This window comes from Gopherus evgoodei, chromosome 18 (genome assembly GCF_007399415.2).
Source record: "Gopherus evgoodei ecotype Sinaloan lineage chromosome 18, rGopEvg1_v1.p, whole genome shotgun sequence".
NCBI lineage: Eukaryota > Metazoa > Chordata > Testudines > Testudinidae > Gopherus > Gopherus evgoodei.
In genome coordinates, this window is record NC_044339.1 from 7,785,865 (window position 1) to 7,802,798 (window position 16,934).

At 42.4% G+C, this 16,934-nt stretch overlaps 1 protein-coding gene across 5 annotated transcripts in view; it reads right to left on the reverse strand.

Moving 5' to 3' along the window:
• Nucleotides 1-290: 290 nt before the first annotated feature.
• UBR4 (ubiquitin protein ligase E3 component n-recognin 4) overlaps nucleotides 291-16,934 on the reverse strand; it is a 112,714-nt gene continuing 96,070 nt past the window's right edge. For all 5 annotated transcript variants that reach the window (XM_030537597.1, XM_030537595.1, XM_030537598.1 and 2 more), the window contains 9 exons: nucleotides 16,319-16,537; nucleotides 15,626-15,739; nucleotides 14,912-15,054; nucleotides 14,115-14,240; nucleotides 12,751-12,945; nucleotides 10,380-10,604; nucleotides 4,225-4,315; nucleotides 2,962-3,124; nucleotides 291-1,519 (listed from right to left, as the gene is read on the reverse strand). In XM_030537597.1, the coding sequence (XP_030393457.1) occupies nucleotides 1,455-1,519; nucleotides 2,962-3,124; nucleotides 4,225-4,315; nucleotides 10,380-10,604; nucleotides 12,751-12,945; nucleotides 14,115-14,240; nucleotides 14,912-15,054; nucleotides 15,626-15,739; nucleotides 16,319-16,537 (1,341 nt within the window). In that variant the 3' untranslated portion in view covers nucleotides 291-1,454. The remainder of the gene's footprint in view (nucleotides 1,520-2,961; nucleotides 3,125-4,224; nucleotides 4,316-10,379; nucleotides 10,605-12,750; nucleotides 12,946-14,114; nucleotides 14,241-14,911; nucleotides 15,055-15,625; nucleotides 15,740-16,318; nucleotides 16,538-16,934) is intronic.

The following is a 16,934-nucleotide window of genomic DNA, read 5'->3' on the forward strand; positions in this document are numbered from 1 at the left end:
TTCTTAGTAAACAACCCCACTGTTCTGTTGGCTATTCTGTACTCCAACCCTGCCCCCATGAATCTAATCCGACAACTGGAACTGGACTGCGCACCCAGAGACAACTCCCATGGAGGTGGGGGAGAACGCAGTGTTCCGCCACCCATCTTCTTATTAATACATGCCCAAGGCTAATCATGGCCTCAGATGATCTGTTCAGTTATTCAGTCTCTGAACTACTGCTGACTGGTCACCCAATGCTAAAGTAGGAGACTGAGTCTGATCCGTTGAAATTCAAGTTCATACAGAGACAGAATGATGGGGAAAGCTTTATTGGATACCAGGTTAACCAGACTGAAGCTGGTTACACGACAGCAGAGATGATGGCAAAGGGACGTTACCAGCATGCATAACTTGCTGAGAAGAGCCAAGGCTGTGTTCAAAGAGACTGATGCCTGGATTCAAGCTAGGGTACACACCACAGAATGCAAGCCTGATACCATTAAAAAGACTTGCAGCCATCTTGACAGGCCTACTTTGTCTATTCCCACATAGATCTCAAAGGAATCAAAACTTTATCAGATACTAAGGAACAGGTTTTAATTGCAAAAATGTCCCATTTCCTTAACTCCATCCCCTGCATGGGTGAGATCTCCCTGTACGATAAATTACCCAACCCACTAGTGTGCATTCTTGTTTTGAAGACATCCCTAGAGTGAATGGAATCTAGAAAGACCTCGGTACACAAAACATGCATCAATCATTTATAATATTAAATTCCAGTAGGCTCAATGAAAGGAGAAACACACAAGGCGTTAAGAGAAATCACTGCAGTGGTGAAAGCGATCCTCTCTTCACAATAACGATGAGGGAATCAAGCATAACATGCTGTCCTTGTATTCCATTGACCTCAAACACCCCAAAAAGAGAAAACCTGTTTTATGCTGTATGAAAAATGAGTCAGTAAATGTAGCGTCACAAACTGAGTCCTTGAGCACTACAACTCTGTTGGTTTTTACATGCTCCTCATCCACACTAGGGGCTGAAAAGAGAAACAACCCTGAACCCAAGTGAACTGCAGTAACAAAGAAGCTTGGAGATACGAGACAAAAGGGAACCTGGTGTTTAGGCTGTTACTGCCTGATTAAATTATTAGTCAAACCCACCTTGACCTGTTGTGTTTAATTTATTTAATTTCAAAGAGGTGCACACTAAAAAGTGTTAAGATTCACTGGCTGGGATTTCTCAGTCTGTACAAGTTCCTTCGATTGCCTGGAATACACGAGGCTTTATATATAGAAGCACTGAAGTACCAGATAAAACAAGAAGCCTAAATGTCAAATCACTCCAAGAAAAAAAGGTGTAGAAAATAAAAAAATGCAGAACTACTTAGGGGAGGGAAAGACTGCACAAGGAGGGACACACAGAGATGGAAGGCAAGCTACTGTAGATCTCTGCAAGTTGCTTCTCTGTGCTCAGGGAATGGAGTTCAAAAGATCCTTGAGGAAGCTGTCAGGATCGTTGATTTCTGATAATAGTTCTGAAAAAATAGCACACAGATAAGTTAGTCAGTAGCTGCTGCTCTTCTGAATCAACAGGCATCTTTTACCATCAGAATACCTGGCGCTGGATTCAAAAGGCAGACAAGCTACAACTCATCACAGACCAGCCACTCAGAATAGTGTTTTAAAGCAAATATATGCCAGGCTGAGATCTGAGAATAGCAGACCCATGTCAATCAAGTTGGCTAACAGACTCACAAGGCCTGAAGAGAGCAGTCAGTGCCAACCTCTAATGTAGACAAGCAAAGCTGCTATTTGCACCAGTGCAGTTACCAGGGCAAACTGCAGTGTACAGCTGTTTATCCTGCCTTTACAAAGGGTTTGTAATGGTGCAGCTACATCAATGACTGGCACCGATATCAAAATTGTGGATTTCAGTCACGGCCTCATTTTAGGTGTAACAAGTTCAGTCTGGCGCTTAACTTCACAACCTACCTACAGAAGTGATGTAGAAATGCCAGGAAATATTGGCACTATAAATACTTTTAGAAGCTGATGCAGAAGAGTGGGGAGCATCAGTAGCACAGATAGTGCAGTCAAAAAGTTATTTGAGGATAGTGCTTTCTTCTACTAAGAGGCTGGATGATGAGTAATAACGACTGCTAATTAGTAAGGACAGGAGTTGGGCAGGATAAAATGATTAAGAGTAGCTCCCCAGTGGCTGAGTTTCTCTGGTTTCCTGGAGATAGGATACTGCTGCCACAGGATTCATATCAAATACTTATAGATTTGTAAAAACTAGGGAGAATCCCACAAAATATAAACCAACTTAAACGGCAGCAAAATGCCCCTGTTAATATGGAAGGGTAAGACCTAAAATAGAATAGGTGTCCAAAGCCCTGACCGCTGCCTTGTGGAAGACCACTCTATGTTAAACAATTCCACTCCTATAGCTTATGTTTTACATTTCATTTGGTCCTTATGTTTAAATGAATACAGGAACATTGTGGCTTAGAAGTTCATCTGTTCCTGTTAATTCCTATGCAATCCTCTTTTGAAACTGGAATCATCTGCTGTAATAATTGTGTCATTACAAATTCAGTTGTGGAAGCAGCAGCAGCAGCATATATATCCTACAACATTCTTCACTGGCAGATCTTAAAGCCCTTTACAAAGACAAGTCTCATTTATCTCCATTTTGCAGATGGGGAAATGGCAGAAGATGAATGTTTAGGAAACAAGTGTATTTCACCCACACATCCCTACAGAGGTGAACGCAGATTGCAGAGAGAAACAGATAACTCTCAAAAAAAAAAAAAAATTGCTTTTCAAAGTGACCTAGGAGGCACTCGGTGCTCTAAGGTCCCGTCACTCCCCCCATCCCCCTCACAAACATGTCTATAAGCAAGTTACATAAATTACGTATTTCCAGTCATGAGTTACACAAAAACAACCTTTAACAGGTAAAGTTAATACTGACCAGCCACATCCAAAAATTCAGAAAAGGTTTCAACTGGCATAAACTCCTCCTGGAAAGTTTTCAGGGCCTTGTCTGCAGCTTCATGTATTGGCATATCATTGTGTCGAATAAATTCAGCCAGAGAGTAGGACCAGCCTCCCTCTGTGTTACTGGTAGGCACCTTCTACAAGGAGGAGAAAAGGGACAAGTCAGTTTGTTTTAGCCTGTAGAATAATAAACCCGTTAGAAAATGGACAGACAAGGTGGGTGTGGGAACATCTCTTATTGGACCAAATCCTGATGGTGAACAAGACAAGACTTCGAGCTACACAGAGCTCAGACTCAGGTCTGGGAAAGGTACTCAGAGTGTCACAGCTAAATACATGGTCAGACAGAGCTGTGACACTCTGAGTACCTTTCCCAGACCTGAGTCTGAGCTCTGTGTAGCTCGAAGTCTTGTCTTGTTCACCATCAGGATTTGGTCCAATAAAAGATGACCCCTCACCCACCACGTCTCTCAAGTATCCGGGACCAATATGGCTACAACAACACTGCCTACAACCTTTAGAAAACACAGAGTTCAATAACCTGATGCCTCATGTTAAAAATGTTAGTTCATTCTGAAGCCTTGCCTTTGGGCTGAGATTTCCTGTTTCCTGTAAACATGCCACATGGGAAAGGTGCCCAATACTCAGATTTTCTGTCCTTCTTGTATAGAGTTTTAAAAACCACTTGAGAATTTTCCTTCTCCACATCACCCTAACTGAATGTCTGCATTCTTTGGGGAGAGAGCTATATGTTAACTGGGCTTTGCTTTTACACTTTCCAAAAGAAGACTGTCTCTCTATCCCTTCTGAGCAGGGTCAGACACCCCAAGCAGTGTCCAAGGCCAGGACTTCCTTCCCACCCCAGCAACAAAGGCTAGTCCAACCATTTGCTCTAATGCAGAATTGACGCTCTTGGAAACAATGCCTGAACTGAAGACAGAAAAACAGAAAGAGAAATGGGGCGAGGGGACACAGGGAAGGGGGGGGGGGCTGTAAATCATAAGGCCTTACTACTTCAGATGGACAACAGCTGGGGAGAGGGGTGATCACAAGTAGACAGACTTTGGACCACCCCTCCTCTTCCCATGAGTAAGCAGAGTTTGAAATTTAGAAGGGATTTAAAGCCCTGTCTACCCTTCAAAAGGAACGGAGCAGACTGATTTTAACAGCATCCATAAAAACAAAAACAAAAAAAACCTCAAACAAACCAACAACCTTGATTCCAGACCGACCTTACCTTGAACATGTTGTAAATGAGATCTACTAGGGCCCAGAAGAGAAGGCCAGAGCGATACGCTGAATACTCCTTCACTGCTTTATCGGTCAGTCTTGGAGGAAAATGAAATCAAGCTGTGAGTTAATCACTTTACTCTGCTTTGTAACTCATTTGATGAATAGCATGAATGCTGTAACAGCCAAAAGCCTATCAATAATACACATGGGAAATGGTTTTGTGAATAAGCACTGTTCTGTGCTTTGGCATGTGGAACAAACATTTGCATTACCATGCCGGCCTAGGCTTAGACCTCTGTGCACTGTGATTCTTAGCACTTGTAAACTGCTTTACAAGCTGTAACTAAACTCTGAGGCAGGGATGCCAACAACACTCCCTTTTACAGAAGTGGAAAATGGGCACGAGGGAGAAACACTCATCCAAAGCCACAGAGCAAGTCAGTGGCAGACCTGGAAAAAGAATTAATCTCCAGTCCCCAGTTCAATGCTCAGTCTCCTCAACCATGCTGCCCGCCGCTCTTTATTCAGTCGTTCTGATAAAATGAATAATTACAGTATTTGTGCTTGAAGCTTATCAGCAGACAGTCTACATCCTTTACATAGATAAAGAGCCTGACACTCAGCTGTAGTTTTGACTGGAATATCTGCCACCTTTTAAAAACTCAAACAAGTCTTTTTAAGAGCAGTGTATTAACACCAGAGGAGCCTGACCCTGGTCAGTTTTAAGCCAGTTAAAATGACACTTAACTTGAAACTTGTAATTTGTTGTTTTCAATGTATTATATTTACAGCACTACAGCTGCGCCTGAGTCCCCCACCAAGTCCTGGAGTTCTGACATTCTCCTGTCACTTGTGAAAGATTCAGACATGTTAAGAACACATGGAGTGACTTACCATACAGGAGGAAAGAGGGAGAGGGACTGTATATAAAGTGCTGTCAAATGACCACAGAAAAAATGTCTAGTTATGTAGTCTGGCAGGTATTACAGGTACCTTTAGAAAATCATTCAGATAAGTGAGAGTTGAACTGAGTCCTTCAAAGACACTGAACATTTAGAACAACACTGACTGATAGATAACCATCTGGAAGCCTGTGGAGTTGGCCAAATACAGGATTCAAGCTGTATCCATACTGTGTCTGTTTAGCTGTCTCAGAAAGACACATTCCATGCAAGGCTGTACTCAGTAGTAAAGTGTTGCTGAAAAACTCCAGTGAAGTATTTCCATTTCTGTCAGATTACATCACACTCCCTGGCCCCAGAAAAACCCACCAGTGAATGTGGGAATTTCCATCTCTGGTCAGATTCTGACTCTCTAGTATTGTCCCAAGAGTTGTCCTAAGCTTGCCTTCAACACTCCAGTAACTGGAGAAGAAGGGGGAAAAGATAGGGATTGTTTTAGCTAAGAGGAAGAATTAAACTAATCACCAATAGCCTGTGGCAAGGTGGGATGTATTGCCAACACTCCTAATGGATTTGGAATTTTCTTGCATCATTTGTATAGGTACATCTGCCTTATTTCATCACATATTGCTTCCCGTTTGTCACTTTAAAGTTTAGAGACATCTCCCTCCCCGTACTGTACAGATTTACAACCAGTTCATCTGCCACTGCTGTGGATCAGCAAGAGACAAAAGGGCATCCTCAGATTACATACACAGCTAAAATATACCAAAGGGATAGGTCTTGCTTCATACACTGAGATTGTTTTATAAGCCACGTGCGTGTCAGAGACCTTCCCTCTCCTTATAACATGTGCTTTGTAGGTGGGAGCCTGCTTGTGCGGCTAGACTCAATTATTTAAAGAAAAACCAATTAGTAAAGGTGACTAAATTTCCACGGGAAGAAGAGCAACTTAGACTGAGGCTAATTCTGGATTCCCAAATAGAGTTGAGACAGAATTTCTTTTTATTTAAATGGTTTTGATATAATTGGACTCTGTTCCTTTAATTGAAAACTAAAAGGCCCTTGTGGGTTAAGTCTATGTAGTTGCCATCTGGAATGGCTACTCAATACAATAGCTGCTATATTTGCATTAACGTAAGCTGGTTCAGGCTCATCAGCTACGCATGGATTTCCAGCTGCAAGTTGGACATTAGCAGTTTGGAAGCCTCACTTCTCTCATGAATATTTTACAAAGGTTAAAGTCAGGAGCACGGAAAAAAATTCAAAAGATCCCACCACTACCACCCCTCCCAATTTCAAACAGATCCACACTGCGAATCGTGTTTATAGGGTTTTTTTTGGCTAAAACTCTTGGTTCAGTAATAACCTAACACATGAGGCCCACCAGTTGAATCTCTTCCTGGCATTGGACTAAAGGCTAAAATTTTCAAAAGTGCCTCATTGTCTATACTGATTCTTTTAGCTTTATCAGCAACCTCTGAGCCTCAATCTGGGGTGTCAATAGGAAACAAAGGTGCTCATCACCTCTGAGGATCAGGTCCTTTGATACCACTGACAATTACATTGTGACCCTTGTGGCTCCTGGATGGGAATGGGTTAGAGCCGTTCCTAATTGCTCTCTGGCTGGACATGGACAGTATTGTTGGGCAATGGCTTAAGGGGCTTGCAAACGCTCTCATGCCGGATACGGTGGGTTTCTGGTTTTGCCCTCACTATACACGACAGTGAGACACAATGGAATGCATTCCATCAGCCCCACAGAGCGATCCCAGTTGGCTTTCCCTGTATGTGACTGAAACGTAATCAGAACAAAGTGATGCTGAGCAGCTGGAGGAAACAACAAGCCAGAGGCAGCGGCACAGGTGATATTTGCTCTTACTTGAGTGGGTGGTGCATGTACCTTTGTTAGTAAGGATTGCAATCAAGGGACACTACTAGATCCTCAGTTGCTTCTCGATGCACAAACAGCAGCAGTAGCAAAGTGCTTTTCTCACCATATTCACTTGGAAAGGAGACTGCATCCTGGCCCGTTACACATGCCTTTGTTCCCTCCAGATTAGACTGTTCAATTGTGCTGTGTATGGTGTTATTCTTAAAAAGTACCCAGGAACTTCAGCTAGCGCAGAATGCAGCCGCCGGCTTATTGTGCTTTGTCCTACGCACGGAGCACACACACTATGCTCCAGACACTGCACTGGCTTCCAGTTAGGGTTAGCATAAAATGTAAGGTGCTGGTTTTAACTTATAAATCACTTTACTGCATTAAAGGCCACCATATCTCCATGTTCCATCCCAACAGCTAAGGTCAGCTAGCACCCTCAAGCAAAAAGTCCCTAGGGTTGTCTATCTGAGGGGCTGAGTGTAATCAGTTGAATACTCTGAAATTCTCTCTCAAACTAAGGGAAAGAGAGAGCTCTTGAATAAGCCTTGCCCTGAATGCTGTCCTGTCACTGAGGCTTTTCCTGAGGCTTTGGGGCAGGGTAGATGGATGTAGATTTCTTGCTATTCCCATTTCAAGATGCTTGTATTGTATACAGTCTCAAATATTGACAGGTGCACTAAATACACTGGAAAAAGGAAAAAAATGTTACTTTCTCCGGGGGTTTTCAGCAGCATTAAACCAATGAGACACTCATATCAACTCACTGCAGGATTTTGCTTTCTCTAGACTTTTTCATAAAGCCTGCAGCTTTCACACACTCTTAGTTGTAATGTGGTTGTGCTGAAGGCAGCCTGCCAGAGATTGTCTCCTACACTAAGGCCGTGCTTACACTGCCACTTTCAGTACTAAAATTTTAGTTGTTCTGCGGTGTGAAAACACCCCCCCCCCCCAAGCAACAAAAGTTTTAGCGCTGAAAAGCGCCAGTATAGACAGTGCTTTATTGCCAGAAGCCACACTCCCGGTGATAAAACTACCACCACTCATTCCAGGTGTTTTTGTTTTGTTTTTTAAATAGCCAGGAGAGCACTCTCCCAGCGATTAAGTGCGTCTACACTGCCTGTGTCACAGCACTGCTGCGATCGTGCTGTAACGTGGGCAATGTAGACATTCCCGTAACCTACTTTTCAAGAACTCCAGAGCAGAAGTGGTGGAAATGGATAGTGGACATGAATCAAAGGTAGGTTTAGCATGAACAACAGAAACAAAGAAATCAGTACTGAGGATTAACATCCCTGCAAGGCTAGAAGACCACTTCAACACTATTTAAATGACACAGAAACACACTCTTTAGATGTCTGCTGTGTTGTGTGCTGCTGCACCTAAATGACTTTTACCAGGCGTGTGATTATGCGACAGACCATTGGAAGAATGACTGATAAGTCATCTTAATGGACATTTCCCAAAATAGAATCATTTTATTCTTAATTATGAATTATTATTTAGAATGACACCTTTGGAAATTGCAATTGAATTCTCTCGTCCCCCCCTTCTTGCAAACAAACAGTTTTTCTTCCACCAAGCAGGGGCTGTCGTTTGTTGTTACAGTATTGCTCAAATGCTTGATTGTTAATATTGTGCGTGTTGGTGGGGGAGGGGTTGTTAAAGGAAGCATAATTTGCTTTTGTGGTGAGGTTTCAGGAGAGAAGTTGGATCAATTTTTGAGCCTTCTAGACTTGTCAGGATCACTTGAATGCTTCACTGACCTGATCTTTCATGTTCTGGTTATAGTTATTATAGGTTTGGACCATGTCAGTTAAGTGAGCTACAGCTGACAGCTTCTTAAATTGCAGTTCAACAAGTTAAACTGAACGGCTTCCTTTAGGAGAGAAGGAAATAAAAGAGGAGTTCTTGGAGTTTAAACCTTCATTTAATTCCTTCACACAGCCTTCTTAGCAGATTTTCTCTGATAAAACAGCCAAGTGTCACCACCTCAGTACCCAACACCATCCACTAATTTAGCCAGCACCATTGCATAAAAGCAACAATGCTGTCTCATTGACTGTCAAGTGTCAGAGGGGTAGCCGTGTTAGTCTGGATCTGTAAAAGCAGCAAAGAGTCCTGTGGCACCTTATAGACTAACAGACGTATTGGAGCATGAGCTTTCGTGGGTGACTACGACATGCATCCGACGAAGTGGGTATTCACCTACGAAAGCTCATGCTCCAATACGTCTGTTAGTCTATAAGGTGCCACAGGATTCTTTGCTGCTGTCTCATTGATTGTAACTTCCCAGTTCTCACCTACTTGATTCTCCTCTCATTGAGATCATCCTAGAAAGAGATACATTCTTTGGGATTGACTATGTAAAGCAGGTTATACTACTAAAAGCAATCTCCCTGGGAAAAATCTGTGTGTACTAATCTAACCTATTGGTACCAGGACCAATTCTGACCATAGGGAAGACAGCAGAAGAAACTCCATGTGCATAAATGCATCATAACGAGTGCATTTAATTATATATGTGCCTGCCTCCATCCACGTGGATTTAAATACAAACATATTTAGAAAAGGTTCATCTTGGCTGTTCCAAAAAAAATATTCCTTTGTTTAGCACCAGACTAGAGCGGTCAAACAATTAAAAAAATCATAATTAATCATAGTAAAAAAAGATAAACAAAGTCAAAGCATGAAAGGGCATACCAATGTTTAGCATATCTGGCCTGTAAATACCTTGCATCGTCAGTTACAGTGTCTGTTCTCACTTTCAGGTGACATAGTACAAAAGTAGTGGGCAGCAGTATCTCCCGCAAATGGAAACAAACTTGTTTGTCTTAGCAATTGGCTGAACAAGAAGTAGGACTGAGTGGACTTTCAGGTTCTAAAGTTCTACACTGTTTTGTTTTTGAGTGCAGTTATGTAAAAAAAAAATCTACGTTTAAACTGCACTTTCACAATAAAGAGACTGCACTACAGTACTTGTATGAGGTGAACTGAAAAATACCATTTCTTTTGTTTATCTTTTTTACAGTGCAAATATTTGTAATAAAAAATATCAAGTGAGCACTGCACACTTTGTATTCTGTGTTGCAACTGAAATCAATATATTTGAAAATATAGAAAACATCCAAAAATATTTATACATTTAAAATTGGCATTCTATTACTGTTTAAAAGTGTGGCTAAAAGTGCAATTAATTTTTTTAATCAAGTTAATTTGTTTTGAGTTAATCGCTTGAATTAACTGTGATTAATTGACAGCCCTACACCAGACCTGTTGCTATGCAGCTCAAACCACTAGGAAGGGAACACCAGTAAGTTCACTGGGCAGCTTCTGAGTGAATGGAAGGGCGGCAAAGCGGTGATTACTACTGACCTGCTGGCTCCCCCTGGCGACACCACACGTGCATGTGAAATAACCAGCAGCCTCCTGAGGATCTCAACCCGCATGGCTTTCCACTTCTCTGGGGGCATGATGTGTAGTGCCAGAACTGTGTAGTAATGGGGCCCATCCACCTCAAAGGCACTCTCCACCCATTTCTCCTTGGGATGCTCCATAAAACTCTGAAGGTTCTTTTCCTCTCTGGAAGTTGCTCGGGTCCTGGAATACAAGGGAACAGTGAACAACTAGCCCAGGCAGTGTGCTCTGTTATGTGCAACTCAGAACTATATAAAGCACTTTGAGATGTGTGTGTGAGAGAAGCACTACACAACCAACCAACATTTTATTTCCTAACTGGAGTCCGTTTCCCCCTAAATGTCTCCTTCGTCTCAGATTTCCCAAACACATACTTAGTGGTTGCAGACTAGCTTTTACCTCCAGCAGTACAAAGCAGCAGAAAGGTTCCTAAGGCAACCCTCCCTCTCCACTAGAGGGCAATGTTTATTAAAAAAATCCCTTCCCTTTTGGGGGTATGGGGGAAGAATCAGATACCAGCCACAAGAGCTAAAATAACCAATCCCACAGGCAGCACTTAACCACAGATTTTTCCATGGTTAGATCTTTGTATCAGTTTGTGCTATTTATCTCTCCCTATAGTAATATCAAGGGTAAGATATAGGCCAACATCAGAAACAAAGATACACTTTATGAACATTCCTTTGTATTCCACTCTCATGAGGGAATCAAAAACATAACTATATCACAGCCTTCAACTGTACAGACAACCCGAGCTAAGAGATTCGTGGGCCCTGTACCCAGTGATCATAAAATGCTACAACCCAATGCACTGGCTTGATGAGAAGGAGGCTGCCTGCTAGGTATTACCCAGCATTTTGAAATTAATAACAAACCCCTGTAATCAAATGAGTGATAAATCAGTATCCTCAGCAGATATGAACTGTCTGCAGGTTGTCCATGGTATGTCCACTTCTCATTGGCTGCATTAAACGAATCATTTCAGAAGGCTGTATAACACACTCTTATACAAACTAACACAGCAAGGCTCTCAAATGCTGCCAAGAAGAGCTATAAGATCACATAATTAGCTTAATTTGTCTTCTCACAAGGGAATTGGAGAAAAAAATGAACGGTGGAGAAAAAGATATTAACAGCAATACACAAATTGTGTCACTGCCCAAGTGTTGACTGCTCCAGGGACAGACAGGCTGTGGTTCCACTGAATTTGATTTGGAATGACTCTGGAATGAAGGGCTTAGATTCTAACACTGGTTTTCTAAGATGCCTTATCCAATTAATATCTCTTTTGCTCTTTGCTACTGAAATAGGATGACTATGGACCTTATTTTTGTGCACCATACTTTGCAAAGTAATATTACCTCAAGCCCATTTGTTTAGCAACACTTTAGATGCTGGCTGTCTACATGTGTGTGCAGTTAGACATACTGACAGCTCAGACGGGGCTTGGAATTTAACTTTTGTAAAAATAAGCTTGTATATAAACTAAAATCAACAGAAATGTTTCTATTTTGTTTTTAAATTCCAATGGAGCAGACCATGTAGACGTATAAACATTTCACTAAAGTATCAGCAACTCAAACCACAGTGCTAGTGCTTGAGAACTAGCTTGGAAGCAAAACAGACTAGTTTGTTATCCAAGATCAGAGGTAAAAAGAGGGGAAGTGGTGAAAAATTTAAGTAGATTTACATTTTTCACAAACACAGGTGAGGGAATTGCTGGGGGTTTTTCACCAAAAATATGACAACCTGACAATATCCCTTTAATCTCTAATAAACTGAAAAACCTTTAACTTTGTCCAACGTAGAGATAATTATTGCACACAGAATGGAATTTGCTTTTGTTAAATCAGTCTCCAAATTACATGATCACAAGCTGCTGTGTCTTCTGTGAAACACAGCTGTAACAACCTGCCATAAGGATTTACTTAATTTCCTTTTAAACCTTTTATGTGGTTTCCAACCTTTTCCATCACCACCTCCCTTGTAAACCAGATAGCATGCACTGTAGCACTAACGCATCCTGGATGTTAGCTTCAGGATCAAGATTTCTCCTGTTCACTGTTCCAGTGTCAACTTGGAATGCAACTGTTCAGCATTTAATACTCCAGAACTGCACCACTACTGCTAAGAGATTTATCTCCTTTCCCTCTGCCATCTTCCCCTGTTCCAAACAAGCTGGTTAAGGCTTCCACCTCCCACAGCAATACGCAGCAGGAGACTCCACTGGCAGCTGTGCATCTATTTATCATTTGGAGACCTGCCCTTGGAGAGTCAGTCTGTCACTAACAGGAGGAAAGACAGCTAAGACACACAAAGAGATACTGACGTGTTAAGGACATAAAGCACAGTGTGAATTATATATGGAATGAGGTGTATGTTGCTCTCCCTTCCTCCTCCTCCGGTGTCCACACTGAATGACTGCTCCATAGCGAAACGGAGAAATAGTAGCTTAATGTCATGGACGTTGAGCTGGTAGGTGGGTTCCCGCTGCCCTGTGCACTCCTGGAGGTATGTGTTGTGTCTGGGGAAAAACAGTAATAGATTATATTGCATATAAATTCACTTCTTTGGGAATGCAGGTCAAAATTTGACTCCCACACTGCAAACAAGTCAGAGCTCAGAATTAAAATGCAAATATCATCTCCTTGGATTAACACCACAGAAAAGGGAGCTCTCTCATCTCTCCTGGGCAAATCCATTTCAGTGTGCATTTCCTGAGCATAAACATCAGCACTGCTTCCCCACTGCAAGGCCCTGGGATGTGGTTCCTTGGCTGACATGGACTAGAGGTACAACTGATTCTAATATCTAACACAGCATGACAAATGCAAGGGATAGGACTAGATGGCTTAGGGAATTGGTAATAGAATACGGACTTCTTCCGCCCAAGCTCAGTGGTTAGAATTCAGCAGTGTTTGCCAAACTGCTGTCAGATGGTAAATGATTTTCAATCTATACAACTGACTTGTTGGTGTCATTCAGGTCTGTCCTCTAAACCACCACCACAACTGGTACCCTTTCTTAATAATCTCAGTAGAGAGGATGAGAACTTCATCAGCATGAAGATTAAACTACTTTATCCTCCCTTTACTTTCCACTGCTAGCAATTCAGCCCAATTGCAAGTACTAAACTTCCTTAAAAATACAATGCAGAGTGGAGATTCAAACAAAGCCTGAGAGTGATTAAAAACAGAGCCACAACACAAAGGTAAATAAACACTTAGTAATTCAGTGAGAGCGCTGCATACAGCTTCGTTGCAGCTATCACTAACACACCAGTGCTTGGAGATGAGTTCTTTTTGGGAGAGAGGTATAACAATCTCCAGTGGCATTTCTTAGCAAAGACAGATACCAACCCTGCAATGCCAGCAGTCAGGGCTTACTAACCATAAGAGTTGCTATGATGATGATTATAATTTTGGGCTCAGCTAGTGGTGGATTTAATTTTCCATGTTTCTACCTTACTAGTCTGTGCAAGATGGCATGATGTGTTACATGTGTACTTGAATTTGGAACGTCACCGATAGACAGGGAGTGGTGTAGACTCTGGTGATCAGTAATGGCTCCTAGTTGTTTGTAGCACTGGAAACTTCACTTGTGGCTGACAGTCAAACTTGTTAACATGTAGTAACTCCCCAGCTCATCTATTTTGAATACAAACCACCATTAAGAGTAATATTCTATGCTCACCTTGCTAAGCAGGTTGCAAAAGCAGACTCTGGTACACGGGGCCCCCACACTGGTAGAAGACCATTGCACTTGGTGTTGGCATTTTGTAGAGCTGCACTCTCCCATTCTTCCCGGCCACGAGCCAGTCTGTATTGACAAAGAGGTTATGCACAGAGGGGTCACAATTATTTAAGCTTTTGTCTAATACCACCAGCATCCCACTCTCCTGGATCTTATACAGCGCTCTTCATTCATAGAGCTCAAAATGCCTTAAAAAGGAGGTCAGTATCATTATCCTCCTTTTACAGATAGGGAAACTGAGGCACAAAAAGGGAACATGAATCACCCAAGATCACCCAGCACGCCAATGGCTAAACTGGGACTAGAACCCAGACAGCGGGGTTTTAATCCAGCACTGGCCACACTCCCTCTCATTACTCTAAGCATCAGGGGGTATCTGTTAGTCTTTACGGAGCCACTGGACTCCTTGTTATTACTCGAAGCAGTAAATGAATAGAGTGGCATTTTGTAGCTGCTTAGTTCCATAAACATGCTTTATAAACAGTGCTTTCCAACTTCACAGCACCATGCACTGATTTTAGTTAAAAGTTTGAAATTACCGTACTAAGGAGGCCATAATAAAGCTGGAGGACAGCAGCTGTTGGACGGATGATGGAACAACGATCTCTGGATAAGCATGTTCGTGCTGAGTTGCATTTTGCATTGTGTTGGATGCTTAAGGGACATTAAATGCATATACAAAGCACCACGATAGGTAAGTTCAAGAACAATGACCCAAAAGACTGATCAGACCTTACCTCACAGCTGCAAGATGACAGTCATAATGGACAATGTTGAAATGAGAGACCGTGCTGTATCCCTGCTGCTTTCGGGGTTTGTTCTCAAACTCTTCAAGGGCAACCCGCTTGGTGAAAGTGTAAATACCCAGAACCTTTGTAGGCTGTAACAAACCAAAGGGTTATTAGAGACGATTAAGGTCCTATTTGAATTGTCAAAAAATTGCAGATGATTTGTGGGAAAGCCACGGAGAATTGCAGAAAAGTAATAATGGACCTTATTATTTGTGGTAATAAAGTCCATTATTGCTTTTCTGCTGTCGGCTGTCCGGGACGAAGTCGGGTAGGGCTCCCCACTGTCAACTTCCCAGGGCTGACAGCAGAGGCTCCTGCTCTTAGTCCCAAGACAGCCAGGACTCCTACTGTCAGCCCCCCATGGTGAGGTTTCTGCTTTCAAAATTGCGGTGGAAGCTTAATATTGTGGAATCTGCCATTTTTGCAATATTGCAAGTTACTGCCCTGATTACACTGACGCTTTACAGCGCTGTATCTTGCAGCGCTCAGGGGGGTGTTTTTTCACACCCCAGTTGCAGCGCTGTAAAGTGTGAGTGTAGCCAAGGCCTGAGATCACCTGGCCCTACAGTGTCACTGCATCACGTCTGTCAGGCACTAGGGCACACACTGGTGATTTTCCTCCCGTCAAATTAGGGCTTTCCTGCTGCTGTTCTGCTGTACCTGGAACTTATATCCTTCCCTGCAGATACAGCAGGTCAGTCCTGGCTCTTCTATCAGCTCTTCCATCTGTTTGAGGAGTGCAGTCTTTGTCACCACCTGGCCCTTTTCATTAGTCTGAAAGAGAAAACAAGTCAAACACACTAGGAGAATAAAACCAGCGAGGAATTTATATTTGTTAAATATCTGAGCATCTCAGTTACCAGAAGCAGAGAACACTGGAGCACGGAACGCTGTTCAAGCTGTACAGCTATCACAGACACCGGAGCACAACTGGGAAGCTCCCATAATCTTGCTACTGAGTGTTACCAATCAAGACGAAGTCAGATTTATAATATTATCGGACCTCAGAGATTTCTGCAGTTCTACATTACAAAAGGCAACCACCAGCGCATGGAAAGCTGTTATATACCGAACACTAGGTGACAAGATTATGGTCAGTGGACTCTTTCAGGCATAACACTGCTATGGTTGGAGCTCCCAAACTGCTAGCATCAGAGTTAAAGGATTTCCCACCCTGAGACAGATAAATGACCTTCACTCTTCCAAGAGTCATGCAAAGACCATGTGGCTGGAGCTCTGGTCACTCAATATTTGTCTTGCACTAAAAAAAAAATTCTTTTAGCATTTTTAGCAAGACAGGAATACAACATCCACCATAGACCACTGGAATCCATTACTGTGGATTGGCATTACCGTCATTCCCAGAGTGCCTAAGGCTTTTTGCCTCATTGCCATGGCCATGCGCTTCTTCTCTGCACGTGTCTCCTTTCGGGCAGCATCTATCTTTCTGTTCACCTCTGGATGTTCCCTCAGTGCCTCCAGCAGGTTCTCAGCTAACGTTCCAATACCTTCGTCACTGGACACTTGCTCCAATTTGTGCAGGTTTGTAATAGAGTCTGTGCCTATTAGTACCTGTTAGAGATTAAAATACAGCAGCTTCTTCAGGAAAAATGTGAGCAAGACCCGAACTATTTCATCTAACCCAGCCTGCAGCAGTCACTGATTGACTAGTTAGAGCTTTAGGCCACTACAAGAGTTTTATGGGGAGTAGTTCACTGCAATGCTACAGACGCCCAAGACTGGTGTGTCTCAGTCTTCCACAATGCATCTGCATCTTACCCTAAAACTGCATGCCAAGGCTACATATACTGAGTAACCAAGAGCTAAAAGGAGTTTGTCATATACGCTACTGAAGTTAAGCCCATAAAACACCTAGACCATGGGAAACCCATCACAGCCATAGGTTATAGTTCTACCTTGCACTTCAAGGAACTGGAAAATTTAACAGAAAAGAACTATCTTGAGCTAT